The sequence below is a fragment of the Tripterygium wilfordii genome, chromosome 8 (genome assembly GCF_013401445.1).
Source record: "Tripterygium wilfordii isolate XIE 37 chromosome 8, ASM1340144v1, whole genome shotgun sequence".
NCBI classification, from domain to species: domain Eukaryota; kingdom Viridiplantae; phylum Streptophyta; class Magnoliopsida; order Celastrales; family Celastraceae; genus Tripterygium; species Tripterygium wilfordii.
In genome coordinates this window covers 11,235,187-11,257,581 of record NC_052239.1, presented here as the reverse complement: position 1 = coordinate 11,257,581, position 22,395 = coordinate 11,235,187, and the positions used below count along the sequence as shown (strand labels likewise).

The window sequence follows — 22,395 nt, the reverse complement described above, 5'->3', positions numbered from 1 at the left end:
TGTCGAGGAGAAAAGAAACAGCCAAGAGATGCCAAAAATCATGATCCAATAGTTGGAATGAAACCAATGTCTGTAAATGTATGCTACTCTTTCAGATGATTGTTCTTTCCATTGCATTGAGTAAGCAGTGCTGAATTTCATCATACAACTCAGAACAACAATTCCTTAATCCAAAACTAAAAGAACTCGAAGTCGAGATATTTACCCCCAGCTTTCATGTCTGTTCCTACAATCCTTTTACTAGTGTTGCCAACGCCAATTGGGTCGACTTGACTGAATTTTCCAGGAAGCTCGGCCTCTACTGGCCTTGGCATTGGCACCTCTGGTGGCGTGCTACATCTTATTAGAGCCCAATTCACACCTTCAAAGAAAGGGTGTTGCTTGATCTCAGTTGCACCCCTTTTCACTCCTAGTCGGTTTTGTGGCTCCTTCACCAGCAAGCACCGGATTAAATCCCGGCTAGCATAACTGGTTGCTGGAGAGTCTGGAAATTTAAGTTGCTGCCCTACCACGTTGAACAGAGTGGCACGGTTACCTGAGCCTTTGAATGGGGTTTTACCATAGAGTAGCTCGTGCAAGAAAATGCCAAATGTCCACCAATCGACTGCACTACCATGGCCTTCTCCCTTGATGATTTCAGGGGCTAGATATTCATGGGTGCCAACAAAAGACATGGATCGGGCTGCGGTAGGTTCAGCAACAAGCTCTGGAAGCGCCCTAGAAGGCAACCCATGTTCTACCCGAAGTTTTCGGTTTTTCTTGCTCTTTTGAGGGAAGATTCGAGGAATGAAGCAGGAAGGCTGAATGCAAGCTGATGTAGGCTCAATACAGGCAGGTTGAACGCAAAATGCACCACCAGCACCCTTTTTTGAAGGGTCCGAATCATAAGAGGTTCTGATCAGAGTGGGTGAAACTGCACATCTAAGTGAAAGGTCAAAATCTGAAAGCATTATATGCCCATCATCACGGACAAGAACATTTTCAGGTTTTAAGTCCCTGTAGACAACTCCAAGCATGTGCAGATACTCCAGCGCCAACAAAACCTCTGCAGCATAGAACCTGCTTGCATAAGAAAAAGAGAATTAATACCTAATTCATCAGAAAATAATATTTCCACAAGAAGTAACTCATCTAATGCCATACCATTTAGCTTTGATTTAGCAAAAACTTGACTAGCATAAACATCAAGTAGGCATACTTCACTAGCATAAACATCAAGATGACAAGTAGCCCTAATAGCAAACATTTAGGGTCTGCAGCATGAATCCTTAACAGAAACTACCTTGAGGTCCACAATTATTTGCATGGAATCGTTTTAACAAGAAGAGTAAACCATGCTCTTTCTCGCATTAAATAGGCAGAGACAACAGTGCACAACTAAGAGTAAACTCTGTGTGAATAAATATTAATAAAGGCCTGAAGCACCCAAGCATTACTTTTTAGCATGGTCTTTGTCGCATTAAATAGGCAGAGACAACAGTGCACAACTAAGAGTAAACTCTGTGTGAATAAATATTAATAAAGGCCTGAAGCACCCAAGCATTACTTTTTAGCATTGTAGCTTATCTAGCTCTTCTGATCAAATATTAGTTCTGGCTGAGAGAAGAATCAACTGAGGTGTAAATTCAAACAGATGGCTATACGAAGAGTCTAAGACAGCACTACAACAGTACAACCTTCAATTTAAGACTAACATATCCAGATTCTTCAATGCTGCAGGTGCAATGCTATGATAGAAAAGAGACAAGGCATATACCTCCTACATATACTAAATGACCAAGTATCATACCAGTACTAAACGATAACTGAAACAACATTTCTTTGACAATAGTAGTTGAAACAGCATTATGTAACAAATGATTGACTTATGCAACCTCGTCTAAATGAAACTGGTAGCTAGAGAAGCAAACCTATGAATCAAGACAGCAAGAACAAGTGAGAGCCATTTTAGGTAATCATAACCATCTTTAAGTTGCTGAAAATTTATAAAATGGCAAACAAGGGCAGACAAAAAAAATTCAGAACAGAAGCCTTTAATCATGGAGGAGAAAAAATGGTGGAGGATGCTGAATGCCCAAGAAGTTAAAAAGAATGTCAGTGAGTATAAACCATACCGTGCAGCGTACTCAGAAAAATGTTTGCCAGGTTGTCGTTGCCTCAAAGTGTGTAGATCCCCTCCAGGGCAATATTCCATTACCAAACAAGTAAATCTGTCTGTTTCAAAATGTGTATATAAAGTTGGAAGAAATGGATGGTCCAACAGGTACAAAATTTCCCTTTCTGTTTGAGCCCTGGTCAACTTCTTCCTGCTTGCAAGGGATGCCTTGTCCATCACTTTCATTGCAAAATAACAACGAGTTCCACTCAGCTCTGAGAGATATACACTGCCAATATCACCACAACCAAGCCGTTTGAGTAATCTAAAATGACTCATGCCCAAAATTCCATCACGTGCTCGGATGGCAAGAATGGCCTTCCACCTAGGGTCATTTCCTTTGTGAGGCTTATTAGCACTCCCAGTAATGTTGCTCCAATTACTTTCATCGCTAAGACCACTGCTGTCACTTGCTCGGCCAAGACTAGTCTTTGCACTCTCAAGTGAATCCCCTTTAACACTCCCTTTTGAGCTCTCACATTTCCTCTCCAGGCTAAGCATGCCATCACTCATAATGGCATCGCTCCTATATGTACTGGAACAACTATTGGCAATGCTCACAGCTGTGGCAACACCCATACTGTCAATGCTACTATAAGGGCTTACGTTACCACTCGGAGGCAAAGAAGCATCCCAAACACATTCGTTCTCCTCTGAATCTGGAGGAAGGAGAGAGTTGTCTGTATTTTGTGATGCCCGGAGAACTAAAAATGGAGGAGGAGAAGTAATCATGTCATTAGGCTCTTCAACTATACTTTCTGCAGGGGAAAGAACAGCTGGACTTGGTTTCTTAGCAGGAACACGGATAGAAAGATCTTCCAAAAAGGGTCCCTTCACGGACATACTCTTCATCAGGCAACTAGCCTCGGATTTGTTTTGACCAATTGGTACATAGACTGGTCTCATTAAATCCGTATCAACGGGTTCTGGGGGATGACTAGCCCCGGAGAACGAACTTGGGACATCTTCCTCGAAATAATCACCACTGCCATAGAATGAAAGAACATCGGTCGTCCGTTCTTCTAGCTCAGGCAAAGAATCTTTTCCTTTCCATGTTCTGATGGGTGCAGGAGAGTCTGAATCTTGGTAGTCTCCTCCATTATAATGACCCATATCCACTCTTGCAAAACCTTTGTGCATGTCAAATGCTTGACCAACTTGTTTAGATAAAAAGTCTTTTCTGTTCCAAGTTCTTATGGGTGCGATTAAGTCTAAATCCCTGGTGCTTTGTGCATTAAATTGATTTACTTGTTCTCTTACTAGGCCTCCTCTGTGCATCCTTGATACCTCACCCACTTCTCTCTTCGAGGTCATACTCGTATTTGGTAACTCAATCACTACAGGCAATTTCCTGGGAAAAGCCTTTGCCTTTGATTCTGGAACCCTTTCCATCTGCAATCTCTGTATAACATTACAGAAATTATCTTCAGCAAGAAACCCTGCAAATAAGAAACATGATCCACTGGGAACGTAAGTTCCACACCAGCTTCTACTTCAATCACCGTCTTACATCAATCCTTAAATACCTTTTTTTACTTAATCAAGAACATAGAAGCAACAAAAGAATATTCTCAATTCTAGCTTGTTAAGGGGTATCAACCTTCTTAGCTTTCATCAACCAATTTATTCACTCGAACACATATATCAAATTTCAATAATTGGTGGAAATGAATGTTGAAGGACAACCGGAAAACAAGCGACCTCAACCCCGTGAACGGGGGTCCCAAAATAAAATAGGAAATAACATAACTCAACTGTATCTTGTTGTTTTGATTTGTAAAGCAGCAGTATCATAGTGTATAGGCATTCTAGCATAAACACATAGATCACTATGTACCTGTTGAGCAGCTTGAGCTGGAAATTTGTCTTATCTCACTTTCTCTACAAAAATGAAAATAAAAGGGTAAAAAAAACAGCTTTCAAAAGTCACAACAAAGGGCACCCATATTTGGGATCATTGTCAAGATTGCAATGCCTTATATCAGATAAATTACAACCGATGCTACCCTGCACTACAAGAGTCTTGTATTACCAAACCCCTTGATATGGAAAAACTCTATTTTCCCAGTTTCTGAAAAACCTCTCACCAGATGCGGCAACTTATGCTCAAATTCAACAGAACTCTAATACAATAATATCAAAAAGTGCAAGAAAAAGCAAGCCCATTAGCTCAACATAGAAAAGGAATCGAAATTCTCTAGCATCAAGGCACATTCCCAATATAAACCCTTATAAATTCCACGCAAAACCCAATTCGAATCCAGTCAGACAAAGAGATCTCGAAACCCATAAAAATGGGATTACTCACCAGCAACAGCTATAGCAAGAGTCCGTACGGACGGGCATGTACAAATCAGAGGTATTCCCAGAGAAAGAGCACGAAGCTCTGACTCTTTTCACACTACACTACACGCTTCTCTGAGATTCTCACTCCACAAAGCCTTTTCCTCCAAGTAGCCGTCCGAGATTTTAACAGATTTGCAGAGCCCGAGCGCCAATAGAGCTCTGTCTCTCTCTTCTCTCTGCAACTGAAGCTTTCTTTCCTCTTGGGTAGCTGTAGCTGGTTACTAGGAGTTGTAGCTTTTGCTTTCTCTCCTCGGTTCTGGCTTCGAATCAATGGACAGCAGAGGTAGTGGCACTTTTAGCAGAAGAGTGGGGAATGTGGGGTCCACGGTAGGGTAAGGTGGTGGGATCTTTCTTGGGACCCACTATGTTCCTCCTTTACGCTACACTTCTTTACATGCTTGTGGGTCCCGCTCCCGTCCTTTCCTTCGTGGTCATCTTCATTCACCAATAAGCCAAATTTCAACGGGTTCGGATCTGGGCCGCATGATGGAGACCCCCACGCTATGAGGAGCGCGTGCACTCCAAATTTGTCCGAGACTTGTATTAAGTGTTCTTAATTAAAACAATGTGTTTTTGGCTCCTGTAAATCCTCCGGGTTTATTTCTTGAGTTAATTATACTTTTTAGCATCAAAAAATTGGACTTGTTAACAACTTAGTTAGTCCATAGGTCCATTTGTTCTAGTGAAATCACTCAATATTTCAAAATGAGACAAAACACCCAACCCAAATGTATTTCATACAGTCACTTTTAATCTTTCCGTTGATGTGGCATTAAGTCAACTATACGTAGTGAACAAACACCAACATTGAACTTAAATTGCTTTAATCAAATCTACTAAAATTGATATTCATCTTGTTTTTCATATAATTATTTTCTTTTTTGTTTATTTTATTGAATCACAATAACCACTATATATTTCCCAACCCATTCTTTCAACATATGACCATAGGCGTTATGGATGCCTAGTATGTGGTGTGTGTGTGTGTTTTTTTTTTTTTTGAAACAGGGAGGAGAACTTGAACCCTAATCATTATGATAATATACACAATTCTTACCACTTCAATTAATGGCTTAGGTGTGTATGGGGCGTGTATTAATTAGTGGCGTGGCCATTAAAGTTAAAAATGTCATTTACAATAAGATAATATATAAACATATATATTAAGTATATTTATAAATGGAATCATTTTTTCTTGCTAAAAAAAAGGAAACGAGGAAAAGAGTGGGCCATGGTTATCAAACTTGTCTTCTTTCTTCCAATGACATTCAAGTTATATGCACATTTGTCGTAATATATAATACTTTCTTATTGATTAATCTATTTTACTAGTCAAAGTTTAGACTTTTGTAGCCTATATGGTATGGTTTTTTTTATTAATCTTTGTATGGTAATTGGTTTTCTCCCAAGATATTTCCTTACCAAGTCTTGGGTCATTGTAATAGTAATAAAAATTCAATTGTTATTATTGTTATTAACTTTTTTTTTGCAATTTTTATGTCTTTTCCACACTGACAAATATGGCTATTCCAAAAAATGGTTCAACTCAATGAGCAATAATAACTTGTCCCTCTTTTTTTAGAAGAATTTAAACCCCAACAATAATAATAAACGTTACATCTAATATCACGTTAACGACATAAAACGACATGAGATTTTACAAATACTAGTAGATAAATTACAAAATTGAAGAAAAAATTATGGACCAACACTGAGCAATTCTGAGATGTACTCGAATAATACTTTCCCATGCTAAACATAGACAGCCTAACCAAAAATATAAAGCAAAACAACACACATGGATTGGATCAAGATTTTTGGCTTTCCCTTAATCAAGAAATACCATCTCCACAATATCTAGGAGTCTCATCACTGTTCACAGAATATGAATCGCTATAACACACCAGCATAACTGGTATTGTGAAGAAACCACAATAGCTGGATGAGAAGAATCAAATTTCATCTCCATAGGAGATGGTGTGGTGAAGAAAACTTGCGTATTCTTTATTGAACATAATATAGATTGTTGACGAGATTTAAGAATCAGCAACAAATCAACAAAATTAAAATGACATATTATAAAAGGTGTATGAAGGTGTTGTCACCTAAATGTTGGCCCAAGGTGATGGTGATTTGCGGGTGTGCCAAGGATTAAAGTTTCCTACACTAATGAATATATTGCACCAAATATAAATATGACTTCTATCTAGACGATTGAACGAACTATCTTGGGACCTCAATAGCTCTAGGTTCCCCAACTCCACTGAAGTGCGCTTCGTTGAGATTGAAATGAAGAAACAAAAACAGATACCAAGAACAATTTACACAACGATGGTTGGTATTGAAACTTGATTGGAAATAAATACAAGAGAATTTGACATAGTTTAAGATTGACAAAGATTTGGAAATGTAATTGAAATGCTAGAATGCTAGGAAGCTTGAAAGTTGAAGTTGCCTTTGGGCTTGAGTAGTTTGTTTGATTGATTGTGTGTGTCCCGCATCTGTCTGTCTACCATCTAATATACTCTCTGTCTTGCACGAAAATCTCCTCCATAAACTGCAGTTATTCTTGATTTACTCCATGTTTTGTAAGTTGGAAGTTACTGCCATCTTCTCCCAACAATTTTTCTCATTTCTCTCATGTGCTGCCACCTGGACCACCTTGTTATAACTGTCACCACTTCTTCCTCTTTTCATGAACCATTCTCAGCACAACTCTACCTGGCAATTACTCATCAAATGGGCTTCTCTTCTTCAATAATATAGGTTTATGGGCTGTGATAAAACATGATAGACCGTATGGGCTGCACCTTGGGCCTTGTACATAGACTAGGCTTATTAGGCCCAATATATTTTTTGATGCGAACAGAAGGAAGAGGATATGGTGGTCTCCTTGACTCCTCCTCCTCCTCCTCATATTTATACTAAGAGAGAAATTTTAGTTGAGAGAATTTGAGAGAAGGGGCAGATAGGGTTAATTAATAACATGTCCCTTTTGTTATTGTCCTATCATTAATATTAATTAAATAAAAATTTGATTAATTTTATAAAGTTTTTTTTGTGTAATTTAAAAAAAAAAAGATTCTTTGTCCATTAAATGGAATATTGGGGCCCCCGCGAGCGTGCTTCTACGTAATCGGAAGGGCACGGGGCAAGTGAATCTAATTACAAAGACGGATGTACCCCTGCGGAGATACCTGCGTAAGAACAAGTATGAGAGAGAGGTCAATTTCGGGGGTCGATAAAAGGACGAGCGCGCGTGCAAAGACCAGTCAGTGTCGAGCATGGCGGACCACAATAGACGAATTGGTTCAAACAGAAACGGTTCGGGGTGGGGGGGTTACGGACAAGTTGGAGAGTGGGTTCGGACCAGGTTAGCTTCTTCTGGCTTCTTTGTTGGCCTCAAGTGTAGCCACCCGAGACAAATATTATTCTCACTGAACCAGCTCTTCTTGCCTGCGTTGCACCTATTTCGCTTCTAGCTTTGAAGTATTTGGGACGTCAATCTCTTTCTCACGAGCTTCGTAGAAATGAGACATCCAATACAATAACGAAATGTGCAAGACCAACATCTCCACATCATTCAAATGGAATTCTAGAAGCTACAAGTAGCAACTTTTTTCTTTTTAATGTGGAATCCATCCATTCGACAATTTATTAGTAAATTCGATCCACATACATGACTCTGCAATTCTCATGAACTAGTTGAGACTTGGCCACTTGGATCAACACCTAATGCGAAAAGATAACGCGGATGACAAAACACTAAGAGATACTTAAACTCAACAATTAGCATTCACATGACATATATATATATATATATAAATTGGTCTGAAAGTTTACACCTTTACACCAATTAATATAACTCTATCTGACTTGCAAGACCAACATATCCACATTATTCAAAGACTAAAAAAAAGTAAAGAACAATAATGTGGCAAGACAAACATGGGTGATGGGGATCATGATTGAGAAACTTTAAAAAAAAAAAATTCAAACGAATATTTATGTATATATTTATCGATGGTCAAGATCAATTGCAATTGGGGTTGGTTTTCGTGTGAGGACTCTCAAATCCCATGAAAGTTCCAAAACTTGGCAGTGATTGAAATGATTAGCAAAAATATTTTACCACTCAAGTGTTTATGATCTCATTTGCCCACATTTCCAAAAAGAAAGTGTGTTTTTTAAAATCAATGTGTGGGGCAGGCTGGCTTCGCTTTATTGACAAGAAGAAAAATACTAGAGGGTTTGAAAGTATGAGTTTGTGTTGGAATTAGGGAAAGTGAAGGAAGGCATTCAAAGGTGGGTACTTTTTCTCACTTATTGTTTTTGGTCCACTAAAAGGCTTTTTCCGTGCCCATTTTTGGCTCATTTCCTAGGAATCCTCCATTAACCATGGTGCATGTGTCTACCATTTATGTTTATCTTGATGGGAGTGTTGGAAAATAATGATATTAAATATCATTAAGTGTAGTTGAATGAAATATACTTCATTCCAAGACACATTTTCCACTCATGTGTAATTCTCATATACATTGGTGCATAATATGACTAATTCAAAGTTAGTTAAAGTCCTCCCACAAATTTCTTGGTTTGTTTATGGTCAATGATTAGTGGAGATAATTTCACCATGAAAGTGGGTCAATAATGAGTCCTAAAAATCAGTCCATATTGCTGATTTTGTGGACCATTTTGTTGAAATGCTCTACTATAAATAGAGAGCTTAGTTATAGAGTTGAGGGACTACAAAAAACTATTATTCTCCTCTTATTCTTTTGTTCACAAATCTGAGAGTACATTCATTTTCTTGGTTCGAAAGTGTTGTGTGGTATTGAAGTGTCACTTACCTACACAAAAAGAGCGTTGTATCTTGGGAGGTGCTTGTCCGGAAGTGTTGACACCAAGTGGCTGGGGCAAATTCACCTTAAGGAGATTCGGTGCACACCGTACCTCGCTCTTCCTTGCTGTTCTCCTATCAATTGTCTTGACGTTTTGGTTTAGTATTCTTTAATATAAGCAATTGCATTTATGTTACTGTTTTGTTAATGTATGTTACTGTTTGTGTAACTTGGTCATTGTTTATGCAATTATTACTATATTGACTTATGCATGCTATATATATTCAACAATCTTAAGGTGAAATTTGGCTTTTGTATCTTTGTTAAATCCGGCATGCTTGCATATTATATTGAACGAACTTTGCATCTGTCCATCTTTATATGTACGTGCATATCAACTTGATTAAAAAAAAAAATCGATTAGTGCAGAATCAATGAATTGTCATATAAGTTTGTGCATGTGAATTGTCATATAAAATTACTATTGTTGTTGGTGCGGTGCAATTGTTATAGTTGGATTGATTTCATTGGAACAAAGCATGTTATATGCTTAACTGCTTCTCTGCCAAATGAAAAATTAAATTAAATTTTTTTTTAACCGTGTATGTCTCAATATTTGTGACATCTCTAACTGCATGATTCAGTGTGTTATATTGATTTTATTAAAACAAAGTTTAATTGTTTTAATTATCTAAATATTTTGGTAATCTTTTTAGTGATTTAACGATGACTAAGCAATGTCTAGAAAGTTCTGTCTAGGAAAGAGGTTATTTAATTGTGCGCCGTAATATACGGAAGACCCCCTCTTACCTGGGAACGATCTGGTTGCTAAAGTTGTAAGTCTCTAATTGAGAAAGCCGACAAAGCTTTTTGTGACTTTAAATTTTGTGTTAATTTTGTGGTGTTATATCTTAGAATTATTAATATAATTGTGTTACTTATTCTACACTTTGATTTGTGTAGAAAAACAATGGCTCAAAATCAAAACACTAAGAAATCCACCGTCCTTCTTGGAGGTGATGAAAAAACGCTTGGTGGTTTGAACAACCCAGGTGGTGTGACTGCTCCTATTGGAGGTATGGCTGCTCCTAACGGAGGCGAGCCTAAGACTGCTCCTGTTGAGCCTGCTGCTCCAGCTTATGCTGATGAGAGGACTGTGACTCCTCTAGTTAGCTGTGTAATGGTTCCTGCTGAAAAGCCGAAAAAATTTACCGGCAAGAACTTTAAGCGATGGCAACTAAAGATGCGGTTTTATTTGACCACATTGAGTCTTGCCAAGTACCTCAAGGAGGTGTGTCCAATTCTGTCACCAGGAGAGAAAGACAGAATGACTATAGCAGCAGTCCAGTTGTGGAAGGATAATGAATATCTGTGTAGGAACTATATCCTTAATGGATTAGTTGATGACCTGTACAATGTTTACTCCAACATCTCTTCAGCCAAAGAGCTTTGGGACTCTCTTGAAAAGAAGTACGAAATTGAGGACGCTGGTACTAAGAAATTTGTGGTGAACAAATTTCTTGACTTCAACATGGTGGATGGCAAGTCTGTCATCACCCAAGTTGAAGAATTCCACATCATTGTACATGAGTTACTGGCTGAGGGAATGTCTATATGTGAGTCATTCCAAGTGGCGGCAGTCATTGATAAGCTTCCTCCCAGCTGGGCTGATTTCAAGAATTACTTGAAGCAAAAACGCAAGGAGATGAACATGGAGGACTTGACAATCCGCCTGAGAATTGAGGAGGACAACAGGAAGAAGGCAGCACTTCCAAGAAATCCTAAGGCCCACCTGGTGGAAACTTCCAAGCCCAAGCATGGGAAGAGAAAAAGGGAAGCCTAAAGAGAAAACCAACAAGTTCCAGGGCACCTGCTTTGTCTGCGACAAACCTGGACATAGGGCCAAAGATTGCAGGAAGCGTCCTAATAAGGACAAGAATAGCTGATGGGCTTTTTAAAGCCAACTGCGTTGTAATAGACGAAAAGTCTAAATTCTTGTACCCAAAGACTATTATTAATAAATAAAAGTCTTCAGCTTACATGGTTGTGTCTCATTTTCTATGACATGGTAGATTAGGACATGTAAACTATGGTACAATGTAGAAATTGGCAAACTTAGGTTTAATTCCCAAATTCAATTTGGATGTCAATCACAAATGCAAAACTTGTGTTGGAGAAAAGTTTGCCAAGAAACCCTTTCCAATATTGAATGAAGCACTGAGCCTCTAGCATTAATCCACAGTGATTTATGCGATTTGAAATTTATTCAAAGTAGAGGTGGAAAGAAATACTTCATCACTTTCATAGATGATTGTACTCGGTTTTGCTATGTCTATTTATTAGCGAGCAAAAATGAAGCTTTGGACGCTTTTATCAAGTATAAAAATGAGGTCGAAACTCAACTTGATAAAAAGATCAAATCTCTTAGGTCCGATAGAGGTGGAGAATATGATTCTGCCTCATTTGATGAGTTATGTGCAAATTTTGGAATAATCCACCAAACTACTGCACCATACACTCCTCAGCAAAATGGGATTGCTGAAAGAAAAAACAGGACATTAAAGGAGATGGTTAATGCCATGTTAATAAGTTCTGGTTTACCTCAAAACTTGTGGGGGGAAGCAGTTTTAACTGCTAATTATATTCTTAACAGAATGCCCCACAAAAAGACAGGCAGTATTCCATATGAAATGTGGAAAGGAAGAACACTTTCTTTCAAATACTTGAAAGTGTGGGGGTGTCTTGCTAAGGTGGCAGTACCTCCACCAAAGCAAATTAAACTTGGACCTAAGACAGTTGATTGCATATTTATAGGATATGCACAAAATAGTAGTGCATTCAGATTTATGGTACACAAATCTGAAATTGATGACATCCATGTTAATACAATCATGGAAACAAGAGATGCTGAATTTTTTGAGGAAACATTTCCTTATAAAAATACAGAAAACTCTCAGAAAAGGGTTAGAGAATCGAATTCTGAGAATGAGAATCAAGAGGCTGATGAAATAGAACCAAGAAGGAGCAAGAGATCAAAAATCTCTAAATCCTTTGGTTCAGACTATCTAACATACATGATAGATAGTGAGCCTCAGACATTCAATGAGGCAATGTCAACTCCAGAAGCTCCATTTTGGAAAGAAGCTGTAAACAGCGAAATAGAATCCATTCTAAGTAATCATACTTGGGAATTGGTTGATCTCCCTCCGGGGAATAAACCAATTGGATGTAAATGGATTTTCAAAAGAAGCTTAAAGCTGATGGTTCTATAGATAAGTACAAAGCAAGGCTTGTAGCCAAGAGCTTTAGACAAAAAGAGGGTCTAGACTACTTTGATACTTATTCACCGGTCACGGGAATTACATCCATCCGGATGCTAATTGCCATAGCCTCACTATATGAATTGCAGATACATCAAATGGATGTAAAAACTACATTCTTGAACGGTGAACTCGATGAGGAGATCTATATGGAACAACCTGAAGGGTTTAAGGTCAAAGGACAAGAACACAAAGTATGTAGACTTGTCAAGTCATTATATGGACTTAAACAAGCTCCTAAACAATGGCATGAGAAAATTGACCAAGTGATGATTCGGAACGGATTCCAAATCAATGAGTGTGACAAATGTGTTTACACCAAAGTCGTTAACGACGAATGTGTAATTGTTTGTCTAAATGTCGATGATATGCTAATTCTTGGACGTAATATTGAGATAATCAATAGTACCAAGAAAATGCTATCAAAAAATTTTGATATGAAAGACTTGGGTGAAGCAGATGTGATACTGAGTCTAGCTTTATCTCAATCACATTATATTGAGAAAGTGATTGAAAGGTTTACAGGACATGGCATCAAGGATGCTAATAATCCTTTTCTCCCTCATCTAGTCTTACATAAAAATACTGGTAACAGTATTGAACAGTTGGAATACTCTCGGGTTATAGGCAGTCTCATGTATATTATGAACTGCACGAGGCCAGACATTGCGTACTCTGTCAGTAAACTAAGCATGTACACAAGCAATCCTGGACATGAGCATTGGAAAGCTCTATTAAGAGTATTAGGGTATTTGAATAAAACCAAGGAGAATGCTTTGCATTATGGTAAATACCCGGCTATTCTAGAAGGGTATAGTGATGCTAATTGGATTTCAGACTCCGAGGAGTCGAAATCAACTAGCGGTTATGTATTCACCCTAGGGGGTGCGGCAATATCTTGGAAATCCTCAAAACAGACATGCATAGCACGTTCAACGATGGAATCGGAGTTCATCGCTTTGGATAAAGCTGGTGAAGAAGCAGAGTGGCTTCGTCACTTTTTAGAGGATATTCCCATATGGCCGAAACCCGTGCCTGCAATTTGCATTCACTGTGATAATCAAGCTGCAATTGCAAGGGCACAAAATATGATATATAACGGTAAGTCCAGACATATTCGTCGTAGACATAATACCGTTAGGCAGTTGCTCTCAAATGGAATAATTTCCATAGACTTTGTGAAGTCTAAAGACAATTTAGCGGATCCGTTTACAAAGGGGTTGAGTAGAGAGCAAATTGACTGCGCATCGAGGGGGATGGGCTTGAAAGCCTTATAATAATGAGTTATCCAGATGGAAACCTAACCTAGCAATTGGAGATCCCATGGACTAGGTTCAATAGGACAACACAAGTTTGTGTAACTCAAGTGAGTACCTTGGAATTTTAATTCCAACCCATTCCTTGGATGCACCAAGTGCTAAGCGAGTATCAAGGTTAAGCAATGCTTTTAATGATACCTATATCTTGTAAATACAAGTGGAGTATTATAGGATACTCTTGATAGGATATCACATATGTGAGTGAAGAGTAAGGCCGACTCTATGAAAAGCTTTAAAGGCGGGATTTTCTAAAGCACTCACTGAACCCAAGATGTTCAGGGCCGAAATAATGAACACAACCGAGAACCAATTATGAATTGGATTAGTGCTGTGTGAGATTTATTGACTAGGCTTACATAAACAACTGGCAGTTCAAGGCATTAGTCCATTGACTAGTTAAGTGAGTCCGATAAGTTTTCACTAAGGAAGGTTCAAAGCCAAAAGCTACCTATCTCGATGCAGTACTTCTCCTAATGTACTCTCAGACTAACTTCCGTGTCTGAATTATCGTCTATTATCATTCAATGTGGGGGATTGTTGGAAAATAATGATATTAAATATCATTAAGTGTAGTTGAATGAAATATACTTCATTCCAAGACACATTTTCCACTCATGTGTAATTCTCATATACATTGGTGCATAATATGACCAATTCAAAGTTAGTTAAGGTCCTCCCACAAATTTCTTGGTTTGTTTATGGTCAATGATTAGTGGAGATAATTTCACCATGAAAGTGGGTCAATAATGAGTCCTAAAAATCAGTCCATATTGCTGATTTTGTGGACCATTTTGTTGAAATGCTCTACTATAAATAGAGAGCTTAGTTATAGAGTTGAGGGACTACAAAAAACTATTATTCTCCTCTTATTCTTTTGTTCACAAATCTGAGAGTACATTCATTTTCTTGGTTCGAAAGTGTTGTGTGGTATTGAAGTGTCACTTACCTACACAAAAAGAGCGTTGTATCTTGGGAGGTGCTTGTCCGGAAGTGTTGACACCAAGTGGCTGGGGCAAATTCACCTTAAGGAGATTCGGTGCACACCATACCTCGCTCTTCCTTGCTGTTCTCCTATCAATTGTCTTGACGTTTTGGTTTAGTATTCTTTAATATAAGCAATTGCATTTATGTTACTGTTTTGTTAATGTATGTTACTGTTTGTGTAACTTGGTCATTGTTTATGCAATTATTACTATATTGACTTATGCATGCTATATATATTCAACAGGGAGAATGAGAGAGAGTGCTTTTGAGCTTGTGTTTGATGGGGGGTGGGGATTGAGAGAGGGTTTTTGAGCTAATGTAAATAATTATATTTCAATTTAAGAGTCGATCATTCAAGTAGAAATCCCTCAAAAATTAAAACTAAACTCATTCTATAGTTAAATTTAGTCATAAAATCCTAACCCCTAAATTAAGACGCACTAAAAAAAAACTTTGAGAGCGTTATCTCTGAACCCCATCAACCTTCTCTCTCTCTCTGCCGCTAACAAAGCCCCCATCAATCCATTTTCTAGATTCACCATTTTCTAGCCATATCATATATGTGTGTATATATATATATATATATAATGCAATGTGAGAATCCAATGTGATAAATTTTAATTGCAAAAAACTTTTCTTCTTTCTTTTTCAACAACCGAAAAAAAAACTTTAGTAAATGACGGTGGAGCCCATAGGCCCAAGTTGAGTCCCAATAATGGAAGGTTCTTAAGTCCATACGGATTGGGTCAAATCGTTGTGGCCGTATATACTTGCCTTATCAATCAACTGATCACAGGCCCAAAGTTTCTTGTTATTGAAGGCGGCATTGTGGACCCCGTTGTTTAATAGCATGGCCCGTTTTTGTACATTTTTCGTGTTTTCAAAATTGGGCCACGAACTTCGTGAAAGCCACAATTGATAGGCCCATGTTTTACACTAAAGAAAAGGAGGGTAACCGGGCAATAGTCTAGAGAGATGATGCACATGAAATCTCGTTCATACAATTCAATAGATGAGATAATTGAGATTCCTACTAGCAGTTGGGATGCCTATCATAACTAGGTGGCAAAAGGGTATTCTACAGCTTTTGTGATTTTGACCCAAAGACTTTTTTGGTAACACAAATATCAACATTAGATAAATTTTGATTAGAGGGCGGTGATTTAGACTGTTGAGTTAGGAGTTAGGAGTGTAAAGCCACACTGTTGATTCCTGAACCCATCACTGTGAAGGTTTTCCATTCTTATGCTCACAACATATGATATAGGACTAGTGACACCTTATTTACAATAAAATTGCTTAGTAGGATTGAAAATTCACATTGTCAGATTTGCACGAAATTCAATCGGGTGACTCGGATCAATCCGAATCACCCGATCGAATTTCGTACAATTCTGACAATATGACTTTTCAATCCTACTAAACGATTCTATTATAAATAAGGTGCCACTAGTCCTACATCAACATATATTCATGTCACATATGATTTTGTAACAATGATTAATCATATAACATGGACCAGAAAAGACCCAACCCTAAACTTGGCTAAGATAAAGGTCTAACATTGGAAAATTAAAGAAAAGCAAAGCATTTTATAAGTTAAGATTCAACACCTCCCAATTGCAAAGTGTCATTTAAAGGACAAAACCGTATAGGTCTTGAGATCTAAAGTAAACAATTAATACCTCTAAAAATTATTTAGGTTGAACGTTATTATGACAAAGAAAACAAAAAACACACATGTAACAATTAAGTATAAATGTGAACTTTGGCGGTTTGGTCATACTAAAAGCTGATAAAATGTAAATGAAGAAGGATTTGTGTACGTAGGAACACTTGCTTTGGATTTGTTCTACTTCTCATACATAATCTTTTAATCTAAAAATTCATATGAATATAAAGAGATTTTGTGGACAGGTCTATCCTAAAATTAAACCTTTTTTTGAATTTGAAACCAACCAACATTGGCTACTAATTAAACCTTTTTGTTTTTTAAGGATTAATTAATGGTGGTTTTGGGAAGATTCCAGTAAAAGAAGATTTGGAAACCAAATTATTAAGTAGTAATCGAATTTGAATTCCTATTTTAAGAAATTATTACTCATGTATTGTATGTTTAGACAAGTGTGCCCCAATGCTCTCAGTTTGTACATAAAATAAACTACAAGCCACCTAGGTCGTGTTTGAAACCCAACTTTAATATGTTGCCATTGATTCACATTGTTAGGAAATTCTTGGAAGAAAAAATAAATCTGATTCTTGGCAATATATCTATTCAAGACATCATGTTTCTTCAATGCCTATATATATATGTATGTATCTATATGATAATGCTTGAAACCCCAAAAAGTGACCCCCAAAAGACTTCCATTTAATGTGGAGTGTTGGATGTGAAGTGGGTCCTACATGTATGTTTTTAATCAATGACTATTTTAAAGTCACATAGATTTGGGGGACTTTTGGGGATCAAATTTTGGGGGTTTCTAGCATTGTATATATATATATATATATGAATTCTCACATAAGTGTCTAAAATAAGGATGTATGTTTAATGGTGTAGATGAGTAAGATGACAAGTGGAGTCCACTGTTTTGATTTCCACATGTTTCAAATCGAGGGTTCAAAAACAATAAAGACTTTACAAATTGTTTCTCTAGATTATTGAGCAAGACAATGCAATGTTATACCATTACCAATTATTGAGTATGGTATTTTTACTGCTAACATCGGTACTGATAACGATTTGAAAAATTCAATATCATTGGATTTACCAATTATCGACATATATATGAAATATATACTAGTGTTATTTTTATTTTTAGTTTTATTTAATTATGATCGTTAAATCTTTTGGAAAATAGATAAAACCCATTTATTTTTTAGGGCTTAAGAATTTGGGATGTAAGAACTACTTAATCATGGTTTTATGCTTCAATTAGTGTTCAAGATATGAATTTGGATTTTGGGATGTAAGAATTTAGTCACGATTTTTTTGATATGTTGATACTTCAATAGTTCAACCTATTATTCTAGATTGATAAACTAACTAATTACCGACTAGCCATTATCAACCGATCGGTTTATTATATAATTGACGTTTATCGAAGCGACTGATAACGATAATAGTAACAATTGAATTTTTTGAGTTATCGAAATGATCGAGTATGATAACGGTTTTCCATATTAGTCCTATTTGTCGCCCAATACTTTGTACAATTTTGATGGGATTGATCCGATGTATTAGTGTATAGGACCATAGGTATATATGGTGACAATCAGTATGAATAAAGAATAATTATACACATATATAGTATCACGGTATGAAGGTAATTGATCAGCAAAAATAGATATAGAATTAATGGAGAGTACAGCTCCACATGCCAAAAAAAAAAAGGAACATAGACATATATATACTGTATGCAGACATATATAGTAAAATAATTTAAGAGGAACATCGCACTAACTTTTTTCTGTCAGAGTCTATACCTTCATTCTTTACATTCATGCATGGCTTCTGTTGATGCAAAAAAAATTGCACGACCTTAGACGTCAACAGCTGGGATTGAGGCTGTAACATAGACGTTGAAATCTCCAACATGTAAGAACAAGAACGGATGGCCCATTGTGGTCCGAGGACGCTCCGTTACTCAAGTCAGAGTATTTCTCAAGAGAAATCAATAATCTAATGATGCAATACAGAGTGCATACCTCTCCTCTTAGGTGGATGGTACATTTTATATAGAACGTATGTCTGTTGAGATTTTCATATCTCAATTGTTTAGTCCATTGAGGTTGTGGTAAGAGGAGCCTCTTGATCCTTCGTTGTGATATTAGGATCTTTCCAATCCTCATATCGAAGATCGTTGAAGTTGTTGTAATATGAGGATTTATCCTCATCCAACAACTTTATAGTTTGAGTTTGAATCCTCCTTAAGTTGTCGTTAAGAAATTCTCTATGGAGTCTTCCCTCCTTGGGTTCAGACTAAGTACCTACTTTCTTAAGTCATGTGTGATTGTTGGGATTCTCTTATCCATTTTCTTAGTTGATTTCCTAGTTTGACTCTTCTTTGAATTGTCTATAGGAGAAGTTATTTTCTCTGTATGTCACCTGTCATGCTGCATTTTTTATTCATATATGTATATATATATATATATATATATATATATACTTTTTTATCTTTTGCTTCAAAGATTAGGTGGCTTGTATAAATACATAAGATGTTAAAGAACAGGTCGTTATAACTTCTCACATTCCTTAGAAGTTTGGAATAAAAAAGACAAACTGCAGAGAAAATAAGTGTTAACATTAATTGGGACTAACCAGATTTCCAAAATGTTTGGTCTGAACCCATTTACGATACTAAGATATATACATTCCCCATTTTACTACACGCAACCAAAAGCTACTTCTTTCAAGAAAAAAAGGAACAAACCCAGCTCGCGAAGGTTGAATTTCTATCACTTTCACAATAAAGAAAAATTAAATTTATATTCACTGCTTAATGTTTTAAATACCCTAGAAAAAAAAATGAACTTTATCTTTAGATATATACATATCTCCTTAACCAAAGAAAAAAGTAAAGCCAAGATGCTTGATGTAGATCCAATGTATAATTTGTGTGTTGTTTTTCTTTCAGTCTTTGTTACTCGATGTAAATCGATGGAGACCGACGAAGTCCGTTGTAATATGGTGTCGTCTGAGAGTGTCCGATGATGGACCTTTTTAGTGTTTATATATATTCTTCTGTCTTGTCTTGTTTTTCGTTTTTTCATTTTTTCATTTCTTATTTAATCCTCTTGATAGTACTTCATCTTCATGGTAGTCCCAATGATTACGAATCTTAATTACCTAGTTTATTGGGTGAATCAATACAAGTATGACCTTTTCAAAAAAAAAAAAAGAGTGGAAACATGCACGAGAGGAGGGGTAGCATGGAAATTAATTTAAAGTACGAGGTTAATGTGTAAATTAATAAATGCAAGCCTTTGTTTTTTTGTTCAGACTAGTCTGTCTGTCTCTTTGGCTTTAGCCGAGCCGAGTCGATGTGGAGGAGGTTTGACATCGACGTGTAGAGAATATGATGGTACGGTCGGAAAGGGGAGTCAAACTATTTGGACATTCTGGTTAAAGTAGTACTCGCCATTTATCCGAGTCAACTCTGCGGTTTGATTGGAAGCGGACCCACCAGTGATGGATGTGACTGTCACTCACAAAAGAGACAATTTATCATTGATCAACTAATGTTTGTATTGCCAAGAAATTAAACCAAGAGGGATGAGGATTGCCAGAGAGGCATAGATGATCCAAATTTAGGCCCATATATAATATGATAAATTTATATAATGTCGTTTTCGATTAAGAAAATGTGTTGAATTTATATCCCTTGGAAGCTTGGAAGCTTGGAAGCAGGCGAACTTAGATCACACTTTTTTATTTTTATCGAGAATTATTATATTAAGAAAGTAATACCTGATTGAGAAATTGATTCGTATAATGTTAACTCTTATGGTTTCACGTTGATTACAGAACAAACACTTTGAACTGTGAATCATGTTAAAACATCACTTTGCAATTAAAAAAAAAAATCTTTAGAAGAGTGATATCATACTTCCATAGCTCCATAGCATACAAAATATGAACGAATTATTGACTTTTTGTTTCCATTTTCCCCATCTCTCTCTTCTCGAATGTTGCTTTCTCACACACAGGCTCTCTCAGTTCGAGTCTTTTGCGCTTATAAAAGGCCATTCTGACTCCGCCATGGACACAATCCTTTCGTTCTCGTGGTCTCTCACTCCGAGACAAAAAAAAAAAAAGAAGAAAAAAGAGGCTTAAAGGCTTTCTATGGCACTTGCAAGGCCATGCACATTCTCACGTGCTCCCATTCATTCCACACCACCAACTCACGTGACCTTACATGGCTGCTCCCTCACTACCAGTACTGCACCCCAGAGACCTAACCACAACTCAACTCAGCTTAACTGGGAGCGCTTCCTTGACCCGATTCATCATAATAACCCGACCACATCCCGACCCGTCAAACTCGGCCACAGGTGGATGGAGTACCAAGGGATCCAAAACTGGGACGGACTACTTGACCCGCTCGATGCTACATTACGAGGCGAGATCTTGCGGTACGGGAAATTCGTTGACGCGGCTTATCAGTCCTTTGACTTTGATCCCTCTTCACACTCCTACGCTACCTGCCGGTTCCCTAAAAGCTCATTGTTGGACCGGTCTGGTTTAACTCAAACCGGTTACCACGTCACCAAGAATCTCCGCGCAACATCTGGGATTCAACTGCCACGTTGGATCGACAGGGCTCCTAGCTGGCTAGCAACTCTGTCTAGCTGGATTGGCTACGTGGCAGTCTGTCAGGACAAAAATGAGATTGCAAGACTGGGACGTAGAGATGTTGTGATTGCCTTTCGAGGCACCGCCACGTGTCTCGAGTGGCTTGAGAATCTCCGCGCCACCCTCAGCCCAGTTCATTCCGGGAAGCCCGGCCCAATGGTGGAAAGCGGGTTCCTCAGCCTCTACTACTCCGGCAATTCCACGTCACTAAGTTTGAGAGACATGGTACGCGAAGAAATCAAGCGTCTCCTCCAATCCTATGGCGGTGAGCCTCTCAGCTTAACTATCACCGGCCACAGTCTGGGAGCAGCCCTCGCTACACTCGCGGCGTACGATATCAAGAAAGCGTTCAAACGTGCGCCTCTCGTAACCGTCATTTCCTTCGGCGGTCCACGTGTAGGAAACCGTAGCTTCAGGCGGCAGTTAGAGAAACACGGCACAAAAGTTCTGCGAATAGTGAACGACGACGATCTAATAACCAAAATACCCGGATTCGTGATCAACGACGACGTGTCAAAAAACGGAGACGTACATGTGGCCAGGCTGCCCAGGTGGATCCGAAAACGGGTGGAGGACACACGGTGGGTGTACGCGGAGGTGGGAAGAGAGCTGCGGGTGAGAAGCAGAGACTCACCGTACCTGAAAAGCGTGAATTTGGCCACTTGTCATGAGCTGAAGACGTACCTTCATTTGGTAGATGGATTTGTAAGCTCAACGTGTCCCTTCAGGGCCACCGTCCAAGACGTCTTTCCTTAAACAACCATGGAGGATGGAACGCTATTTATATCACAAATGATGAAGATGAGAATAGTCCGTATTTCAGTTATTCCCATTGCTGAGTTAGAAGTAGAAAATCCAAGTGAATTCGTGGGTTTCGTATATAGCACATGAGCAGTTGAAATAACTAGGGATATAAGTTATTGGAATCCCTATCATAACCCTATATCCTATATAGGGTTTTGAAATATGGAATGTATATGATGACAAAAGGTAATTAGGTAGATGGATAATCTGGTTTGTGCCGTGCGTACGTGTTTATATTGTACCAATAGATGACAAGTCTTCAATTTTTGTA

At 37.8% G+C, this 22,395-nt stretch overlaps 2 protein-coding genes across 3 annotated transcripts; one reads left to right on the top strand and one right to left on the bottom strand.

The window, feature by feature from the left end:
* Positions 1 to 70: 70 nt before the first annotated feature.
* On the bottom strand, positions 71 to 4,768 carry LOC120004345 (serine/threonine-protein kinase D6PKL1-like). 2 transcript variants are annotated; one of them, XM_038853672.1, is made up of 4 exons: positions 4,464 to 4,768; positions 3,993 to 4,036; positions 2,115 to 3,594; positions 71 to 1,059 (listed from the first exon to the last, which is right to left on the bottom strand). In XM_038853672.1, exons 3-4 carry the CDS (start codon positions 3,545 to 3,547, stop codon positions 177 to 179), a joined length of 2,316 nt encoding a protein of 771 aa, XP_038709600.1. In that variant the 5' UTR covers positions 3,548 to 3,594; positions 3,993 to 4,036; positions 4,464 to 4,768; the 3' UTR covers positions 71 to 176. The 2 variants fall into 2 exon arrangements, with proteins under 2 accessions (XP_038709600.1, XP_038709601.1); XM_038853673.1 differs by having other exon boundaries at positions 2,115 to 3,556; positions 3,993 to 4,034.
* Positions 4,769 to 20,951: 16,183 nt separating this feature from the next.
* LOC120003240 (phospholipase A(1) DAD1, chloroplastic-like) lies at positions 20,952 to 22,076 on the top strand. The gene has a single exon (XM_038852130.1). It carries the CDS (start codon positions 21,024 to 21,026, stop codon positions 22,074 to 22,076), a length of 1,053 nt encoding a protein of 350 aa, XP_038708058.1. The 5' UTR covers positions 20,952 to 21,023.
* The last annotated feature ends 319 nt before the right edge of the window (positions 22,077 to 22,395 follow it).